The sequence below is a fragment of the Balaenoptera physalus genome, assembly GCF_965194825.1.
Source record: "Balaenoptera physalus genome assembly, chromosome: 14".
In the NCBI taxonomy this organism is placed as follows: domain Eukaryota; kingdom Metazoa; phylum Chordata; class Mammalia; order Artiodactyla; family Balaenopteridae; genus Balaenoptera; species Balaenoptera physalus.
Genome location: NC_138893.1, coordinates 9,859,592 through 9,877,811, shown reverse-complemented (window position 1 = coordinate 9,877,811; position 18,220 = coordinate 9,859,592). Strand labels below are relative to the sequence as shown.

Sequence of the window (18,220 nt, the reverse complement as noted above, 5' to 3'; positions counted from 1 at the left end):
TTGAGTTTCAAAGTACTATTTTATTACGTGAATACAGAATAATAGGGATGGTCTCATTTGTACTCTTAGGTCTCATTGTCCAGGGAAACATGTCAGCCTTAACACACTCTCTGTGTATGTATATAGAGTTACTTGGCTATTGTGTTTGAATATATTTACTGTTTAGGGTATTATCTAGAGCAGTGGTTCCCAAACTTTTTGGCATCAGGACACTTTACACTGATACATTATTATTTGTTGTTTTGTTTGTTTTTATTGAGGTATAATTGATATAACATTCTATTCGTTTCAGGTTTACAGTGTAACAATTTGATATTTATATATATTGCAAAATGATCACCACAATACGTCCAACTAATGTGTCGCCACACATAGCTTATCAGTTTTTTTTCTTGCAGTAGGAACTTTCAAGATCCAGTCTTATAACTAATTTCAAATATGCAATACAGTATTAACTATAGTCACCATTGTTGTACATGAATCCCCATGACTTATTCATTTTATAACTGGAAGTTTGTATCTTTCGACTTTCTTCACCCATTTCACTCACCTCCCACCTCAGGCAACCACCAGTCTGTTCTCTATATTTGTGAGCTTGGGGTTTGTTTGTTTTTAGATTCCACATATAAGTGAGATCATATGGTTATTTACCTTTTTCTTTTTGTCTTTTTCTAGTTGACTTATTTCACAGCATAATGCCCTCAAGGCCCAACCATATTTTTGCAAATGGCGAGATTTCATTCTTTTTTCTTTTTTTTAAATTTGATTGAAGTATAGTTGATTTACAATGTTGTGTTAATTTCTGCTGTACAGCAGTGACTCAGTTATACATATATGTATTCTTTTTCATATTCTTTTCCATTATGGTTTATCAGGAGATTTCATTCTTTTTATGGCTGAATATTTCTAGTGTGTGTGTATCACATTTTCTTTATCCATTCATGCATTGGTGGACACTTGGGTTGTTCCCACATCTTGGCTATTGTAAATAATGCTGCAGTGAACGTGGGGGTATATATATCTTTTTGAATTAGTGTTTTCGTTTTCTTCAGATAAATATGCAGAAAAGAACTTGCTGGATCGTGGTAGTTTTTAATTTGTTGAGGAACCTCCGTAGTGGCTGCACCAATTTACATTCCCACCAGCAGTGCACATGGATTCAAGGATTCCCTTTCCTCTGCATCCTCGCCAACACTTTTTTTTTTTTTTGATTATAGCCATTCTGACAGGTATGCAGTGATACTGATTGTGGTTTTGATTTTTATTTCCCTGATCATTAATGACATTGAGCATCTTTTCATGTAACCAGTTGGCCATCTTCTTTGGAAAAATGTTCAGATCCTCTGCCCATTTTAAAATCAGATTGTGGTGTTTTTTTTGTTTTTGTTTTCTGTTTTGCTATTGAGTTGTATGAGTTCTTTATATATTTTGTATATCAACCCCTTACCAGATCTAGGATTTGCCAATATTTTCTACCATTCAGTAGGTTGCCTTTTCATTTTGTTGATGGTGTCCTCTGGTGTGCAGAAGCTTTTTAGTTTCATGTAGTCTCACTTGTATATTTTTGCTTTTGTTTCCTTTGCTTTTGGAGTCAGATCCAAAAATCGTCAAGACTGATGTCAAGGACGTTATTGCCTGTGTTTTTTCTAGGAGTTTTATGGTTTCAAGTCTTTCATCCCTTTTTTAAAAAAATATTTATTTATTTATTTTTGGCTTTGTTTGTTGGGTCTTCATTGCTGCGTGTGGGCTTTCTCTAGTTGCGGTGAGCGGGGTCTACTCTTCGTTGCGGTGCACAGGCTTCTCATTGCGGTGGCTTCTCTTGTTGCGGAGCACGGGCTCTAGGCACATGGGCTTCAGTAGTTGTGGCTCGCAGGCTCTAGAGCGCAGGCTCAGTAGTTGCGGCACACGGGCTTAGTTGCTGCACGGCATGTGGGATCTTCCCGGACCAGGGCTCAAACCCATGTCCCCTGCATTGGCAGGAGGATTCTTAACCACTGTGCCACCAGAGAAGTCCCTTTCATCCCTCTTGAGTTAATTTTGGTGCATGGTGTAAGATAGTGGTCCAGTTTTCCCAGCACCATTTATTTAAGAGACTGTCCTTTCCCCACTGGATGTTCTTGGCTGCTTTGTTGTAAATTAATTGACCATATATTCTTAGGTTTCTTTCTGGGCTCTCTGTACTGTTCTATTGATCTGTTTCTATGCCAATATCGTACTGTTTTGATATACCTTCATAATGTAGTTTGAAATCAGGGGACATGATGCTGCCGGCTTTGTTCTTTTTGCTCAAGTTTGCTTTGGCTATTTGGGGTTACACTGATAAATTATTGAGGACTGCAAAAAGTTTGGAGGTGTGTATGTGTGTGAGAAAAATTTTAAATGCTCATTTATTAATTCATTGTAAATAATAAACCCATAGCATGTTACCATAAAATTTTTTTATGCAAAAGAACTATATTTTCCAAAACAAATTAGTGAGAAGAGTAGCATTGTTATAAAATTCTGTGACCCTTTTTAATGTCTGGGTTAATAGAAGACAGCTGGATTCTCATATCTGCTTCTGCATTGTCTGTAGTGATATGTTGTTTTGGTCGAAGTATATGAAGAAGATCCAGCTTCACAGAGATACATAGTTGCAAAAATGAGTATTTTAATAGCTTTTTTATTAGCATAATTGTGAATATTCTTTAATATACACTCAAACTCAACAAGTTGTGATTTCTTAAAAGTTAGCTGCAATATGGAATCTAAAACCATTATCACTGAACTTTTCAGGTTGTGTTATACATTAACATCCATTGGTTTCCCTTGCACTTTGAATGGATCTTTTACCCATGCATGGTTTTGTATTTAATACCATGCATTGGTCATTTGGAAAATTCTGGTTTATTGAGTTATACAGATCTTCCAAAAGTTAAGTTTTTATTATACAATATCAAAAAATATATCTCTCATTCATTAATATTACCACTGATCATCAGAAAAATCTTTAAATATTGGGAAGCTGCCAAGCTCATGGTGGGGAATACAAGTTTTCCAAAGCTTTAATTTTTGGTTCAATGCTCAAATTTGATCAGTGACAACAAATACTGTCATATGTTTTCCTTGAATTGACAGCTTAGTTCATTCACTTTTGAGACAATGTCTGCCAGATGCCCACGTCTGAAAAATCATGGTTGTCATGAGTTTTCAAGTTGCATGAAAAAAGTAGCTACAGCTCAGAGTTGTACAGGTTCTTTTCCTTACAATAAAATTGGTCAGTTTTTCCTGCTTCGTTTAGACCTTCTTAAGTGAACCTTTTTCTAACTGTGATTGTGTAGTGGGGGAAGAACCTGGTAACTACTAGCGCAGTTGGTGCCACTGCTTTGAAATCTGCTAAAGCACCAGCACTTTTACTGCTTTTGCGCCATTGGTGCCAATGTGAACACAATGGAAAAGGCAAATAGAATCTTAATATGCTAATTATGTAAATAGGTATGACCTTGTCAATCCTTGAAAGCATCTGGGGGGGGGGGCCTCCAGCAGTCCGTGGACCACACTGATAACTGCTCATCTACAGTAGCATGTTAGTGAATTAAAATGATTCTTTATGCCTTAAAGGACATTATCTCCTAATTCATCCTGAGGGAGTGAATTCATGATACAAAATCATAAATAGAAAACCCTTTCCCATTTTTATATCATGCTCAGGAAGTTAAGTCTCATTAGCAGGTAATCTGAGTGTCAGATCTGGCTTGGTGAAGCACCAGTGTTCATAAAATACCCTTGGGCAAGACAACCAGGGTTAATGCCATTATTACACACAGAACTTGCTAAAAATAGCTAACAGTTATATAGCATTTATAGATGCTAGGCACTGTTCTAAGCACTTTAAATATATTAAATTCTTTAATCCTCACAATAGCTCTGTAAGGTAAAATCTAGTATTATACTCATTTTGAGATGAGGAAACTCAGGCTCAAGATCCCCACGGCTAGTAGGAGGCAGAGCCTGGATTCAAACCAAGGCAGCCTGGCTCCTAAGTCCATGATTTTATTTTATTTTTCTTTTGTTTCTTTTTGTGACTTGTTTATTTCACTTAGCATACGAAGTCCATGATTTGAATTCTGTGCTGCACTGTGGCTTTACTTGGCATAATAACGTTTGGAGAAGAAATTAAATTCCTAATGACTCAATAATAATCCTATTACTATCTGTAACTTCTGTAATTGCTTGGAGAAAAAGGTCAAATATTCTTTTGGGGGGAGATTTATAATTTAACTCATACTCATTGACTTTAAAAGGGCACATACTGTAGGTGGGGCATTTTAAAAAAACATTAACTACCATTTGTATCCAAAATACAGTTGGTATAAACAAGCCTCCACACTTGGCATCACTAGAGCTGGTGTAACAGGATACTCGAGGTGTGGCTCTTTGCCATCCACATCAGAATCCCGAGGGGTGCTTGGTGTAAGTACTGATGCTTGGGCCGTGTTCTGGACCCAGTTCAGAATCTCTGGGATAGGTTCTGGGAATCCACAGTTTAAATAATTTAATAAGTACCCAAGTGATTTGAATGCACTGTAAAGTTTGAGAATCTCGCTCCATTTCATATATATATATATATTTTTTTAATAGCTTTATTGAGATATAATTCCCATACCAAACAATTCACCCATTTCACTTGTATAATTCAGTGGGTTTTGGTATATTCAGGTATGTGCAATCATCACCACAGTTTTTAGAACATTTTTATCACCTCAGAAGGAAACTCCGTACTCTTTATCTATCACTCCCCATCCCCCTGCCCCCCAAGCGACTACTAATCTACTTTCTGTGAATATAGATTTCCCTATTCTGGACTTTGATATGAATGGGATCATACAGTATGCCATTTTCTGTCACCGGCTTCTTCTACTTAGCATAATGTTTTCAAGGTTCATCCAAATTGTAGTATGTATTAGTACTTCGTTCCTTTTTATGGCCAATTAATATTTCTTTGTATGGATGTGCCACATCTTATTTATCCATCCACTGATGGATATTCGGGTTGTTTCTGTCTTTTGGCTACTTATGAATAATGCTGCTATGAACATTCATGTACAAGTTTCTGTACATATGTCTTCATGTCTCTTGGGTATACATCTAGGAGTGCAGTTGCTGGGTCATTTGGTCACTCTAGGTTTAACTTTGTTTTTTTTTTTTTAATTTTTATTTATTTATTTTTGGCTGTGTTGGGTCTTCGTTTCTGTGCGAGGGCTTTCTCTAGTTGCGGCAAGCGGGGGCCACTCTTCATCGTGGTGCGCGGGCCTCTCACTGTCGCGGCCTCTCTTGTTGCGGAGCACAGGCTCCAGACACGCAGGCTCAGTAGTTGTGGCTCACGGGCCTAGTTGCTCCACGGCATGTGGGATCCTCCCAGACCAGGGCTCGAACCCGTGTCCTCTGCATTGGCAGGCAGATTCTCAACCACTGCGCCACCAGGGAAGCCCTAGGTTTAACTTTTTGAGAAACTGCCAGACCGCTTCCCACGGCGAGTGCACCACTTTGCATTCCCACTAGCCATCCTCCCCAGCACTTGCTGTTATCTAACTTTCTGAGGCAAGATGTCCTGATAGAGATCTCATTGTGGCTTTTGATTCGTATTTCTGTGATGACTAATGATGTCAAGCATTTTTTATGTACTTATTGGCCATTTGTATATCTTCCTTGGAAAAATGTCTATTCAGATCTTTTGCCCACTTTTAAAAAAATTTCTTTTAATTATTTTTCTTTGGCTGCGCTGCGTGGCTTGCGGGATCTTAGCTCCCCAACCAGGGATTGAACCTGGGTGCTTAGCAGTGAGCGCAGAGTCCTAACCACTGGACCACCAGGGAATTCCCTGCCCACTTTTAAATTGTCTATTTACTATTGAGTTGTAAGAGTCCTTTATATATTTTAGATAGAAGTCCCTTGTAAAGATATATGATTTGCAAATATTTTCTCATTCTGTGGCTGTCTTTTCACTTGATGGTATCTTTTGGCGGAAAAACGTTTTTAATTTTGAAGTCCAGTTTATCTGTTTTTTTGGTTTGTCACTCATGTTTTTGGTGTCATATCTAAGAATCCTTTGCTAAATTGTAGGTCATGAAGATTTGCCCCTATGTTTTCTTCTAAGAGTTTTATAATTTTTACTTTTTCGTTTAGGTCTTTGATCCATTTTGAGTTACTTTTTGTATATGTGTGAGGTAAGGGTGCAACTTCATTCTTTGTATAGACATTCTTGAACTGCTATAAATAGTAAATTTGAAGGTGTCTCACCTTGTATAAGTTCCGCTTTGCTTCCTATGTTTGGCTAGATGAGTCTTAGAAAAGCAGAAATTCACATATAGATACCCATCCTATAATAACCTTTTTTCATACTCTATTGGTTAACTTTTAAATAGACCACTAGGGACTTCCGTGGTGGTCCAGTGGTTAAGACTCCGTGCTTCCACTGAAGGGAGTGCGGGTTCAGTTCCTGATCGGGGAACTAAGATCCCACATGCTGCACCGTGTGGCCAAAAAAAAAAAAGACCACTAATGATATGTACAAAGATGTCAAACAGACATGGGATTTTATGCCAGGTTGAATCCACAAACGCGGAATCCGCATATACAGAGGACTGACTGTACTATATCATTTTATATAAGGGACTTGAGCATCCTTGGATTTTGGTATCTGTGGGGGGGTCCTAGAGCCAATCCCCTGTGGACAACTGTAATTTTTTTTGAGAGGTGAACTCAGCTTGGGGACAGAAACAGGAGAAGCAGATTATAGAAACTGGATAAGAAACTCTCTCAAAATTTTCATCATTTCATTATTTTAATTTGTTGTGAATGCCCACATCATTATACAGGTTTATATCTAATTTGGGACTGTCTAGTTTGGCTGATTTGGGTATTGTCTGGTTTTTCTATAAGAGATTAAAACGGTGATAATTCACTGCTGCAAGCAGAACTCTGAAAGAAGATTTTGTCCGTACTGATAAGAGAAAAAGTTAATACCTCTTAAATTAAAAAGTAACTGAAATGAACACTCCAGCTGAACAAGTGCCTCCATCCAGGTGAACAGAGCATCTTTAGTCTCCTGCAAGAAAGAGATGTTATTTCTCTTTGCCTCGTGCAAGGCACAGCGTCTGAAAATACACTGAACCATTACACTGTCTTTCTAGACCAACCCTGGAATGGTCCCCAGCCATGGATTTGGTCCCCGATCTTATTTCTTTGACAACCCTCGAAGATATGACAGTGACGATGACCTTGCCTGGAACATTGCCCCTCAGGGACTTCAGGGAAGGTAAGACCCTAGTTCATGCTGGAGGGGCGTGGTTAGGAGGCTGAGGGCCAAGCCAATGAAATGGATTCAGACTAAACGGAAATGCCTACATAAAACCCCAGAGCTGGTGGTAGGGTGAGGCCAACAGAAAAAGGAGGGGAAGCATCTGAGTAGTAAGACTAACTGCAGCCAGAGTCGAGACCCACCTCCTGAGATCCTGCGCTTCGTGACCTCTGCCAAGGCCACGGTCGTGGTCTGCAAACAGGAGGTGGGGTAGCTACTGGATTCCCTTCCCACTCCTCAGCCCAGGGACGCTTCAGCCACACTCCACTGCTCAGCGATCAGCCTGTCCCCTCTTTCAGCCTGTGAATCTGGGACTTGAAGGCCAGCAGGGGCGAGGGGAGCAGAAAGGGCTGACCTAGTGCTTGCCAAGCTCCTCTCTTCACTCTGCTGTCCTCCCAGGACCCCGGGACTGTTCCTGTGAAAGGGTAGCTTCAGGCTGAGTGGTTTTTAGAAGTGAAAGCTTCTCTTACGTAATCCTTTGTGAATTTAAAGACCCACCGTTAACATATTAAGGTAAATTCTTTTTCCCCCTGGGGCAAAATGATAAAGATATGCTTGCTTTTCTGCTCTTTATTACTACAGTAAAATCCTTAGAAAACCTTAAAAGAGGTCTGAAAGGAGTCCTTGTTATAGGGACAGGAAAAGCTGGGAGAATACCTTGCTTTCTCAGTGGATCAGGGAGCAGAGAAATCCTGGTCAGATGATAGAATAAAAGATCGTGCTGGGGAGAACAGAGAGCAGAGCAGCCCACCCCGCCAGCAGGTGTAAAGAACACAGATCATTGGGAAAGGAGTCAGTGAACTCCAGGACTCTGAGGTCAAAAGGTGTCCCACCTCTCTTCCCTAAAACTGTTCTCTTATCCAGTCCCCCACGGCATTGCCTGTTCGCTAGGTTTGTCCCTCTGTAACCTGCTGGAGCAGCCCTAACCTCTCAGGTGCCGGAAGAGACACAGCTGAGGGCGCCCTCACTACCTCTGTGGAAGAAGAAAAGATCCCCTTTCCATTACACAGAGGAAAATAATGATGATAAAGCAACAATAATGTACATTATGGAGAGCTAACTGTATAGTGAGATTCTGTTATAAACATTTTACAGGTATTAACTCACAGAAGCCCAACAAGGTAGTTACCAATATTACTCCCATTCTAACAGATAATAAAATTGAGGCACAGAAAAAAATTGTTTTAAATCGAGGCACAGGAGTTATCTGTCCAAAGACACACAGGTAGTGAGCTATACTCTCCATTAGGATTCAGATACAATTTGTTGCTAAAGCATTTTGTTATACATAGTGATTGGCTGCAGTATTACTACACTTCTGGGCTCTATAGAGTTCAGGTGACTTTTGTGGGTGGTCTTCTAGCCACTGCGTATAGCACTTGTTAGTGGGAAAACGGGCTTCAAGAAGCTACTTTGAACAGCTTTGGGATTGTCTAGTTTATACAAAACCCCAGTTCTGTCTACCTAAAATTGGCATGTCATCAACAGTCAGCATAATGTTTCACGTCACTGAAGTCTCTCTTTTTCTTTTCAAGTTTTGCTCCAGACTGCTATGATTGGGGACAACAAACTAACAGCTTCCTGGCTCAAGTAGGAACTTTACAACCAGACTCAATTTTGGATCCTGACAAACCAAGCCATGGGTAGCATCAGTTAGCAAGTTATATGGACGATGCCTCAGTTGAAAATCTTCAGAAAGACTAATTTAATGACAGCTGAATTTTTAGGGCACGTTTCCTTAAGAAATAGGACTCGATTTTTCTTTGTTACAGGTTTCTGATGGCTCCATAGGACTAAGCAATAATTTAGATTGATAAAAACCTTATTTTAGTACTAAAAAGTGAGCCTGGCTGCCTGTTTCAGTGAGTATAATTTAAACTTCAAAAAAATTCTGTACTTTTATAAAGATGTATTTTATATAACTTAATAATGCTAAAATATACTAGGATTTTTTGAGAATGTTACTGCAATATATGTTGTAGTTTTGCACAGACTTTTATGCATAATTCACTTTAAAAGTATACAGTACATGGTCTGATGGGTTTTTTTTGTTTGTTTTTGTTTTTTGTTTTAAAGGCTTTTGGACTAAAGCATTCCTCAAATCCTTACCTCTTCAGATCGCTCAGATTCTGGTAGACTCTAAGTACAGTTGACAGCTAGAAAGCCGATTGCAGCGCCAGTGTTGAAAGTTACAATGTAGCAGAATGTCAGCGGACTACACAGTAGGTAAATCGGCTCCTTAGAGTTGTGGAGGCATAGACGGTTGGTTCCTCAGAGAATCTCCTAAATTTTGCCAAAATTTACTACTCCTTTAAACAGGGCACTAATGTATACCTTCAGTGATAAGTTGATGTTAATAAAAACATTGATAGAATTGACTTACACTATTAAACTTCCTCTGCTGTATTCAGAGATTTTTGCACAGTTTGTTAGCCCAGTGAATCTAATACCCATCGCCTCAGGACTTCAGCAAGACTGCACCTTTCCCAGCTCACTGAACATTCATTACTGAACAACGAAGAGGTTCTCAAAAGGGGTTTAATAACAGGTAACCCTGAGTCCTTGAGCCAAAAGACTATGTGGAATCCTAACAGTTTTCTTATAGTCTCCAACCATATTTAAAATAATACTTTTTATTTTTAAGTAGCTCCGAAAGCAGCCCACTGGAAGCTGCATGTTTAAAATGGTAGTAGCACTGCAGTATCCTATAGCATGAGTCCTGCCTCTCAGCCATGTAAAAGGGCATTCCAGACAGTTGCTTATAAGTTGTCTTTCATTTAAGTGAAACACGTCATGAAATACTAGTTCCCCAACCATAAACGCCATTCTAAAATCTCCAAGTCTATATATATATGTGGCCTGCAGTTATAAAACTGCCTATAATAGGAGACTGTACGTGGCTCTGTCAGGGAGGCTAGGGCACTAGAGAAAGTATTGTTACCAGAGAGGAAGTATCTTTCTGCTCTGCCTAGGAAATCTTACATCTCGGGACAGAGGGAGGGGCAGGTGAAAAGGAACTTATATTAGTAAGTTCTGCCCATGTAATGAAACCCATTTCTGATGTCTTCCTTCCCAGTGTGGCCTTCAGGAATAACTTGTCTCTGGGCACTGATTTCACAGCGATCAAGTCTGCTTCTCTTATCTTGATGGTATTTAAAAATCAGGATCTCAAGTTTTCAGTGGGTCATGATTGGGTTTTTCATGTGTACCAACACCTTCACCCTGCATAATCACACACAACAACATTCTTGCTTTTCAGTATATGGAAGAATTTGGGTCACATATTTAAAACAGTTACTGCCAGGGAAAATTCTACACTGAAGCAAAATTTGCACTGATTATTCAGGTTACCTTAAAATATTATAAGTTGTTATTCTGAATGGCTTTAAGAACACCCTACTTGTCATACTATCTTTGTTAGTGATACTTAGAAGAATTTAAAGGCAGACTCAGCAAATGCTTAAAAATCCTTTAAATCATGCTTTCAGGAAAGTACTGCAGTTCTTCAATATTAGGTCAAAACATCATGCAATTATTATACTCATCCTATGACATACAAATATCTTATTATTCTTTTATTATTGGCAAGAAAATTGAAATACTCAGCATTAACTGATAAAAGCCGTAATCTATTTTTATGATTAAGCTGCTAGTAGTATTTGAACTATTATTTTTTTTATCAGAAAGGATAAAAATGTTCTAAGTGCCTATTTTTCTCTTCTTCCCTTTTTGAAAAGTAATGCCTTAAAGTACAAGTAATGTAAACACATCTAGAATATGAAAAACTATGATTGTAACAAACTCTCTCTCATAGTAAATGATCACGTATACTCTGAAATGTTGCGTATATGGTATGGAAAGGAAAATTAAAATTTCCTTTAACTTCCTAATTTACTTGTGTTGCCAAGTACACTAACAAAGCTACTCCTAGGTGAAATACTAAAGGCCAAGAGAAGGCAAGGAATGGTGATTACAGGTTCTAAAATACCCAACTGTCCTCTTGTTTTAAGGCAACACGATGAAATTAAAACTCCCATAATTCGAATGTTAAAAAAGTATGGGGAAGTATGGCAATATCACTGAAAATTTTGTACCATCATTTAGCTAAGGCTGATTCAACACTAAAAGGCTGCATGTAAATGTTCCTGTGTATCCACTGGAAATATGCATAACAGTTAATTATGGAGTTAGTTAATTGTCTAAAGAATTCCAACTGATTTGTGTACAGGCAGACCTTGGAGATAACTGCAGTTTGGTTCCAGATCACTTCAATAAAGCAAAACATTGCATTAAAGTGAATCACATGAATTTTTTTGGTTTCCCAGTACATATAAAAGTTATGTTTACACTACACTGTAGTCTGTTAAGTGTGCAGTAGCATTGTATCTTAAAAAGCAATGTACGTACCTTAATTAAAAAATATTGCTAAAAAATGTCAACCATTATCTGAGCCTTTAGCAAGTCATAGTAGTAACATCAAAGATCATGGATCACCTTAAAAAATATAGTAATAATGAAAAAAGTTTGAAATATTGGGAGAATTACCAAAATGTGACACAGAGTCACAAAGTGAGCAAATGCTGTTGAAAAAATGGCGCCGATAGACTTGTGCAATGCAGGGTTGCCTCAGACCTTCAATTTGTAGAAAATGCAGCATCTGAAGTACAATAAAGTGAAGCACAGTAAAATGAGGTCTGCCTGTAAGATATCCTTCAGTGGCTCCTTTTCCTTTCTACAATTAACCCATTTAATTGAGCTGATGATTAAAACATCCGGAGTGTAACACACAGAGCTGTGGACTCTAGGAGGTTTTGATTCTTACAGTATACACACCCCAGTCACATTGAGCTATGCCAGTTCCTTCCTGAATGTGTCGGGCACATTGCTAATGACGATGCTGGTTATTGTGTTTAGCTGCTTACATCAGGCACACTTGCTAATGCATCCCCCAATTTTCTCTCTTACCAAAATCCAGAAGAACTGCTCTTTGTTGGCCTTGAACAATTAACCCCTATTAAGAGGAAAGGAATAAGCGTTAGTAAACCCTAGAGCGTGAGAAGTGCTTTGAGAAAAAGGTCCTCATTTACGTTTACATAGTATTACAAGAATATTGCTTTTACTTTTTAACCATAAAGATGAACTTATATTAGAACTAAATGGGTCTAAATATTTGAAACTATCAAGATTTCCAAATAAAGAAACTTTTTTTTTAAAAAAAAAAACTTGCTCTCGTGTCTTTAGATTACTGCATGATGAAGTATAGGGCTGATCAAAGACACATCTAATATGCATTTATAATTTTTATTCCATATAGGTGAGAATTCTCTTTAATTGGAAGCACTTCTAACTATGCATAATGCTACTTAAGACTTCATAGTCCAGATGGAGGAGATTTTGGAAAGGATCAAGCTAAGTAGTGGAATTCTTCTCAAAGACTATAAACAAACTGATTAAAGTGAGGAAACATTTTTTTAAAGGGACCATGAGGATAAGGAAGTGGAATTCAGTCAGTGTTTATTGAGCACCTACTATGTGCTAGACCCTGGGCTCAGTACTTGTGTCTGTGGACCCAGTCTGTGGACACAGCACCACCCTTACATTAACCCTACTCTTGGCGCTTAGCAGGTATGTATTTATGAAGAGCCCTTGCACCAAAGGGTCAGAATACCTTAAAAGTCAGCTGATGTCCGTGTGCCTCCAACCTAGATCTCTGTGTTCATTCCCCGTACCTGTCGCTCAGCTCCTCTGGGCCTGGGCATTGATGTGGGTTCATTCAGTGTGGGGTTCTGAGACTGGCTGCCAGGTCATCAAGTAGGGGTTTCAAAGTCCTCAGGTCCAAACCCATTGACCCAGCAGCTCCTAATGGTATCTACCTGGTTCCTCTAAAGCTGGATTCCGTACCTCTATCTCTATCCCTTGACCTGTCGCTGGGACCCACCCGCTATTTTCCTAGAGACTAATCATACCTTGCCAGCATTCATTCTTTAGCCTCCAAACCTTATCTGTCCTTTTGGAGCTTGGTGCCCTACCACTCAGAATATTAGAGTCTTTTATCTCCAGAATATGCTTTCTGTCTCTGAACTTTAAGAGCCTAGTCAGAACTAGAGATGAGCTGATGAGCTGCCTGCTCTCCAGCTGGACCCATGACCTGTTTCTTCTCAGCCTGTGTGAGCTTCAGAATCCCTCTCTCTTCTCTGCTGAGCCCTGTCACTCTGACCTTTCTTGACTCTGACCCTCAATTTCCCAGGACCCTTGCTAACCTACAACAGTCCCTCCCGTTTCTTTGCAGTCCCAAGTCATACATGCTCCTTGAAGGCACTGATTTGAGGTATAGAAAGGGTGAGTTTAGGATAACCAAATAATGCTTTACCAGCGCCATTCAATTTGTGCTACTGTATACCCTTGGTGTGCTATCCCCTTGGTGCATTCACTAGCCCAGAGTCTGGGCTTCGGGTCTGCAGCCTGAAAACCTGTTAAAGGGCAGCAGAACACTTACCCATTTGGAGATAGATTCTGTGAAGGAAATCCGCACGAAAAGTTAAATGATATCAGAATGTTGCATGGTGAATGCAGACTCTGCCCTGACCAAGTGGTGGTAGGTAGATGATTTTAATTGATTTTAATCGGCCTGTGACAACTTGATGGCACTGTCAAGCAGACAACTAAGATTCATTCACATCGAGGGGACCTTCTCCACTAGACAGGTTTCTGTGTTACCTATTCCTCTTTGACTGATACACAGTTGATTACTGAACATCGTGAAGGTTAGGGGGGCTGACCCCCAAGTAGTCAGAAATCCACATATAACTTTATAATCAGCTCTCCGTATCTCCGGTTCTAAATCTGCAGATTCAACCAACCACACATCGCGTAGTACTGTAATATGTATATATATATTGAAGAAAATCTGCATGTTAAGTAGACCCGTGCAGTTCAAACCCATGTTGTTCAAGGGTCAACTGTATTCTTCCTCTGGGTGCATTCTCGCTATCAACTAGATACAACCTAGTGAGGTTACAGAATTCATAAGTTACGCGATGGCAGGGGTATCTGTCTGTTTTGTTCGCTGCTATATGCCCAGCTCCTAGAGCAGTGAGTGAGTACTCAAATCCTGTTTCTTCTGGTAGATATCGCTGGGGCTTTTTTAAGGTGACTTCTTGCACTTGCACTTTTATCCACTGCATATTAATTTTAGAAGATTAATACTCATTTAAGGGCCCCTGCCTATTTTGTTATGAATCTTTGACAGACATCCAACTTTTGGACAAAGGATCCATAATGGAGTAAAAGAGGAAATAAGGATTATATAGCAAGATAGCTTCTAAGAATGATGTGAGAACTAAGTCTTAAAACAGAAGCACTGAGATGAAATTCTGTCTACACAGGCACCTCACGTTCTGTCTCTTTGCTCTCACCTGTCTGGGCGCTGGCAACTAGAGTACTGAAATGATTAACAACAGATAATAAAAAGTAGATTTTTATCAGGTGAAGTATCAAATTAAAAGAACAGTGACACATTATGTGGTTAAAAGGGCAACCCTCCAGAGAAAACACTGAGGTGGGCAGAGTTTTTAGCATGATTCATTTGTTAAAGGATTTTTTCTTAAAGCTCCTATGGAACAAACAAAAACAGCTAAAAAAATCATTTTAAAATTTTGAAAGGGGGCAGGGTAGGTAAGAGGGGGCCAATGTACCAGGTATTAAAACATCGGCCCTGAGTAGTTAAAACTGTGGTACAGGTACAGGACTGAACAGATCCATGAAATAGAGAAGCCAGGATCTGAGATGAGATACACGCAGCATCTCAAACTAATGAGGAAAGAAGATGAGCTGCTCGATAAATGGTACTGGAGTCACTGGGTCGTCGTCTGGGAAGAAATCAGCCTGGGTCCTGAACTTGCACTTTATGCCGGGGTACACTCCAAGGGGTCACAATTTAGATCTAAAAAAATACAGTCATAAAAGTTCTAGAAGAAAATATAGGTGAATTATTGCTGTGGAGTGAAGAGGGCCTTCTTAATTATCACTTAAAGTCCAGAAGCCACTAAAACATTAATACATTAGACTGCATAAAGACAAATCTCCACGGCTAAACCACCATGAACAAAATCAAAAGACAGACTGGAGGGCTTCCCTGGTGGCGCAGTGGTTACGAATCTGCCTGCCAGTGCAGGGGACATGGGTTCGAGCCCTGGTCTGGGAAGATCCCACAAGCCACAGAGCAGCTAGGCCCTTGAGCCACAGTTACTGAGCCTGCGCGTCTGGAGCCTGTGCTCCGCAACAAGAGAAGCCGTGATAGTGAGAGGCCCGCGCACCTCGATGAAGAGTGGCCCCTGCTTGCTGCAACTAGAGAAAGCCCCCACACAGAAACGAAGACCCAGCACAGCCATAAATAAATAAATAAATAAAAATAAATAATTAAAAAAAAAGACTGGAAAAAAAAAAGTACAGCTTATTACAGTCAAAGTATGAACATCTCTAATAAATAAAGCACTCCTAGAAATTGATAAGATCAACAGTGCAGTAGAAAGATGGGTAAAAGTTATGAACACAAAAGGAAATATGGCTCTTGAGCATATTAAAGGTAGTCAGCCTTACTCATGGTAAGAAAAATACAAACTAAAATACACTGAGACATAATTTTGCACCTTATCAGAATAGCAAAAATCCAGCTTTTTAATAACACCGGTAGGGGCTTCCCTGGTGGCACAGTGGTTAAGAATCCGCCTGCCGATGCAGGGGACACGGGTTCGAGCCCTGGTCACGGAAGATCCTACATGCCGCGGAGCAACTAAGCCCGTGAGCCACAACTACTGAGCCTGTGCTCTAGAGCCCGTGAGCCACAACTACTGAGCCCACGTGCTACAACTACTGAAGCCCGCGCGCCTAGATCCCATGCTCCGCAACAAGAGAAGCCACCGCAATGAGAAGCTCGCGCACCGCAACAAAGAGTAGCCCCCTCTCGCAACTAGAGAAAGCCCGCGTGCAGCAACAAAGACCCAATGCAGCCAAAAAATAAAATAAGTATATTTTTAAAAAAACAAAAAACACCGGTATTGGTTAAGGCTGTGGAGGAGCAGATACTGCCTTCAACTGAAGGTGGGCGTGTGAATTGGCAGCCGTCCCCTGTGGACAGCAATATTCTAATATCTTTCAAAATTATGAATGCACATGGTCTTTGACCCAAAAATTCCATTTGGGGGAATTTAGACTACAAGAATGGCATAAATACAATGTCTGGAAACAATCCAAATGCCCATTAATAGGAGATTGGCTAATTAAACGATTGCATAGTCATATAATGGGATACCAAGCAGTTACCAAAAAAAAAAAAAAGTGATTAAGCTATCTATTGACATGGGAAGACTGCCAAGAAAAACTAAGTGGGGGGAAAAAAAGCAAACAGTATGTACATGATGCCACTCTTTGGGTAAAAATGAGAGAATAAGACTTTTTGTATTTGTTGGTATATGCCTTAAAAATGTATGGACGGAAACATAAGAAACCAAGCGCAGAGGTTACTGATGGTGAGGGCAGGGGAAGGATGCCCAGTACAGAAAGTTGGGCCCAAGAAAGACGACGTTCCACTGCAGAGCTTTGTATATTTTTTGGTTTTTGAACCATATGAATGTTACCTTTTCAAAAAATAAAATATATTTAAAAAGCTTTATGACTCAATACCAATCAAAAGATGCCAGAAGTCCCCAGTTTTTAGTTGAATGGTAATAAGCCAATTTATAAACTAACACAAATACACCACCTTCTGAGCCGAGACTCTATAGAGTCAGGCTTTCTAGTTTCAAATTCTAGTCCCACAACCTAGAATTTGTGACTATGGATAAGTTACTTAGCCTCTCTTATCCTCAGTTTTCGTATTTAAAAACAGAGAAGTAATTGTACTTACCTGCTAGGGTTGCTGAGAAGATAAATAATCCATGCAAAGCCCTTCAACAGTGGCTGCCAATGAGTGCAATGATGATTTTAAAAAGAAACAACCACAGACTACTTAGTTTCTCCCTTCGCCACAAATTATAACCAAGTTTTCATCTCATAAGAGGAAACATTTAAAAGGGGGTTAAAGAAAAAAAAGAACAAGATAGGAAGATGGCAGAAACATTTAATTCACATTTTCTATAATCTGGTGGGTACAACAGCAAATTATTTGGAATTCTGTTCAAAATCAAAGCTGCACCTGTAGATGTTACTTAAAATAGAGTACACATAAATTTGGTGTGTGTCTATGTTGTTTTGTTTTACCAAATAATTTCCATGGTTCCATGCACCCAGTCTGTATTTTGGTGGATAGCTATGGTTTCTGCAGGTACTTCAGTGTGCAAACTGCTGAGAGGTTTACTGTGAACTGTTCCCAAATTTCCAGATGAAGGCAATGCTGACAGAGATCAAAAGAGCTGTCCCTTCTTATATACAGTGGCGCCTAGATAGAGCTGGAAAACATGGCACAGTGTTTCACATACGTACAGAGATCACAAGTATTGAGTAATTCACAATGTTAAAATGTCAAAATAAAACGTTGGATTTATCGGATTTCAAAACTGTAAAAACCATTACTAATATTCTGTCTGATCCTCCTCATAATCTAAGAATCAACACAAGAGAAACATTTAAATTTACCAGTTTTAATATACAGTATTTCTAACTTACATAGATTCCACTTAAGAAAAAAAAATAAACTCATGCCATTGAAGGAAGGAATATTTTCCTTTTCTGCATTTTCATTACTTTATCAGCTGGTACAATCATTTCTGTCAAGTTATATTATCAAGTGTTGGACTTTTAAATTAGGTGATGAGATAAAGACAAAATGCCAAGAGGTATTATTGCCAGGCAAGCATTTTCACAATGCAGTCGGTATTCTAGTAT

The 18,220-nt window shown here is 39.3% G+C and overlaps 2 protein-coding genes across 8 annotated transcripts in view; one reads left to right on the top strand and one right to left on the bottom strand.

Moving 5' to 3' along the window:
• Positions 1–11,633, top strand: part of GPR137B (G protein-coupled receptor 137B) — a 47,601-nt gene extending 35,968 nt beyond the window's left edge. The window contains 2 exon segments of the mRNA XM_082423142.1: positions 7,173–7,297; positions 8,875–11,633. Coding sequence (XP_082279268.1) covers positions 7,173–7,297; positions 8,875–8,986 — 237 coding nt within the window. The 3' untranslated portion in view covers positions 8,987–11,633.
• ERO1B (endoplasmic reticulum oxidoreductase 1 beta) overlaps positions 1–18,220 on the bottom strand; it is an 84,325-nt gene that overhangs the window by 3,922 nt on the left and 62,183 nt on the right. For 4 of the 7 annotated variants that reach the window (XR_014252978.1, XM_082423123.1, XM_082423121.1 and 1 more), the window contains one exon: positions 17,439–17,784. The exons of 2 other annotated variants lie outside the window; for them this stretch is intronic. Coding sequence is in view for 3 of the 5 variants with exons in the window: in XM_082423123.1 (XP_082279249.1) it covers positions 17,775–17,784 (10 nt within the window). In the remaining 2 variants the exon portion in view is untranslated. Of the gene's footprint in view, positions 1–17,438; positions 17,785–18,220 lie in introns of those variants that run through there. One more of the 7 variants, XR_014252979.1, reaches the window with a different exon arrangement.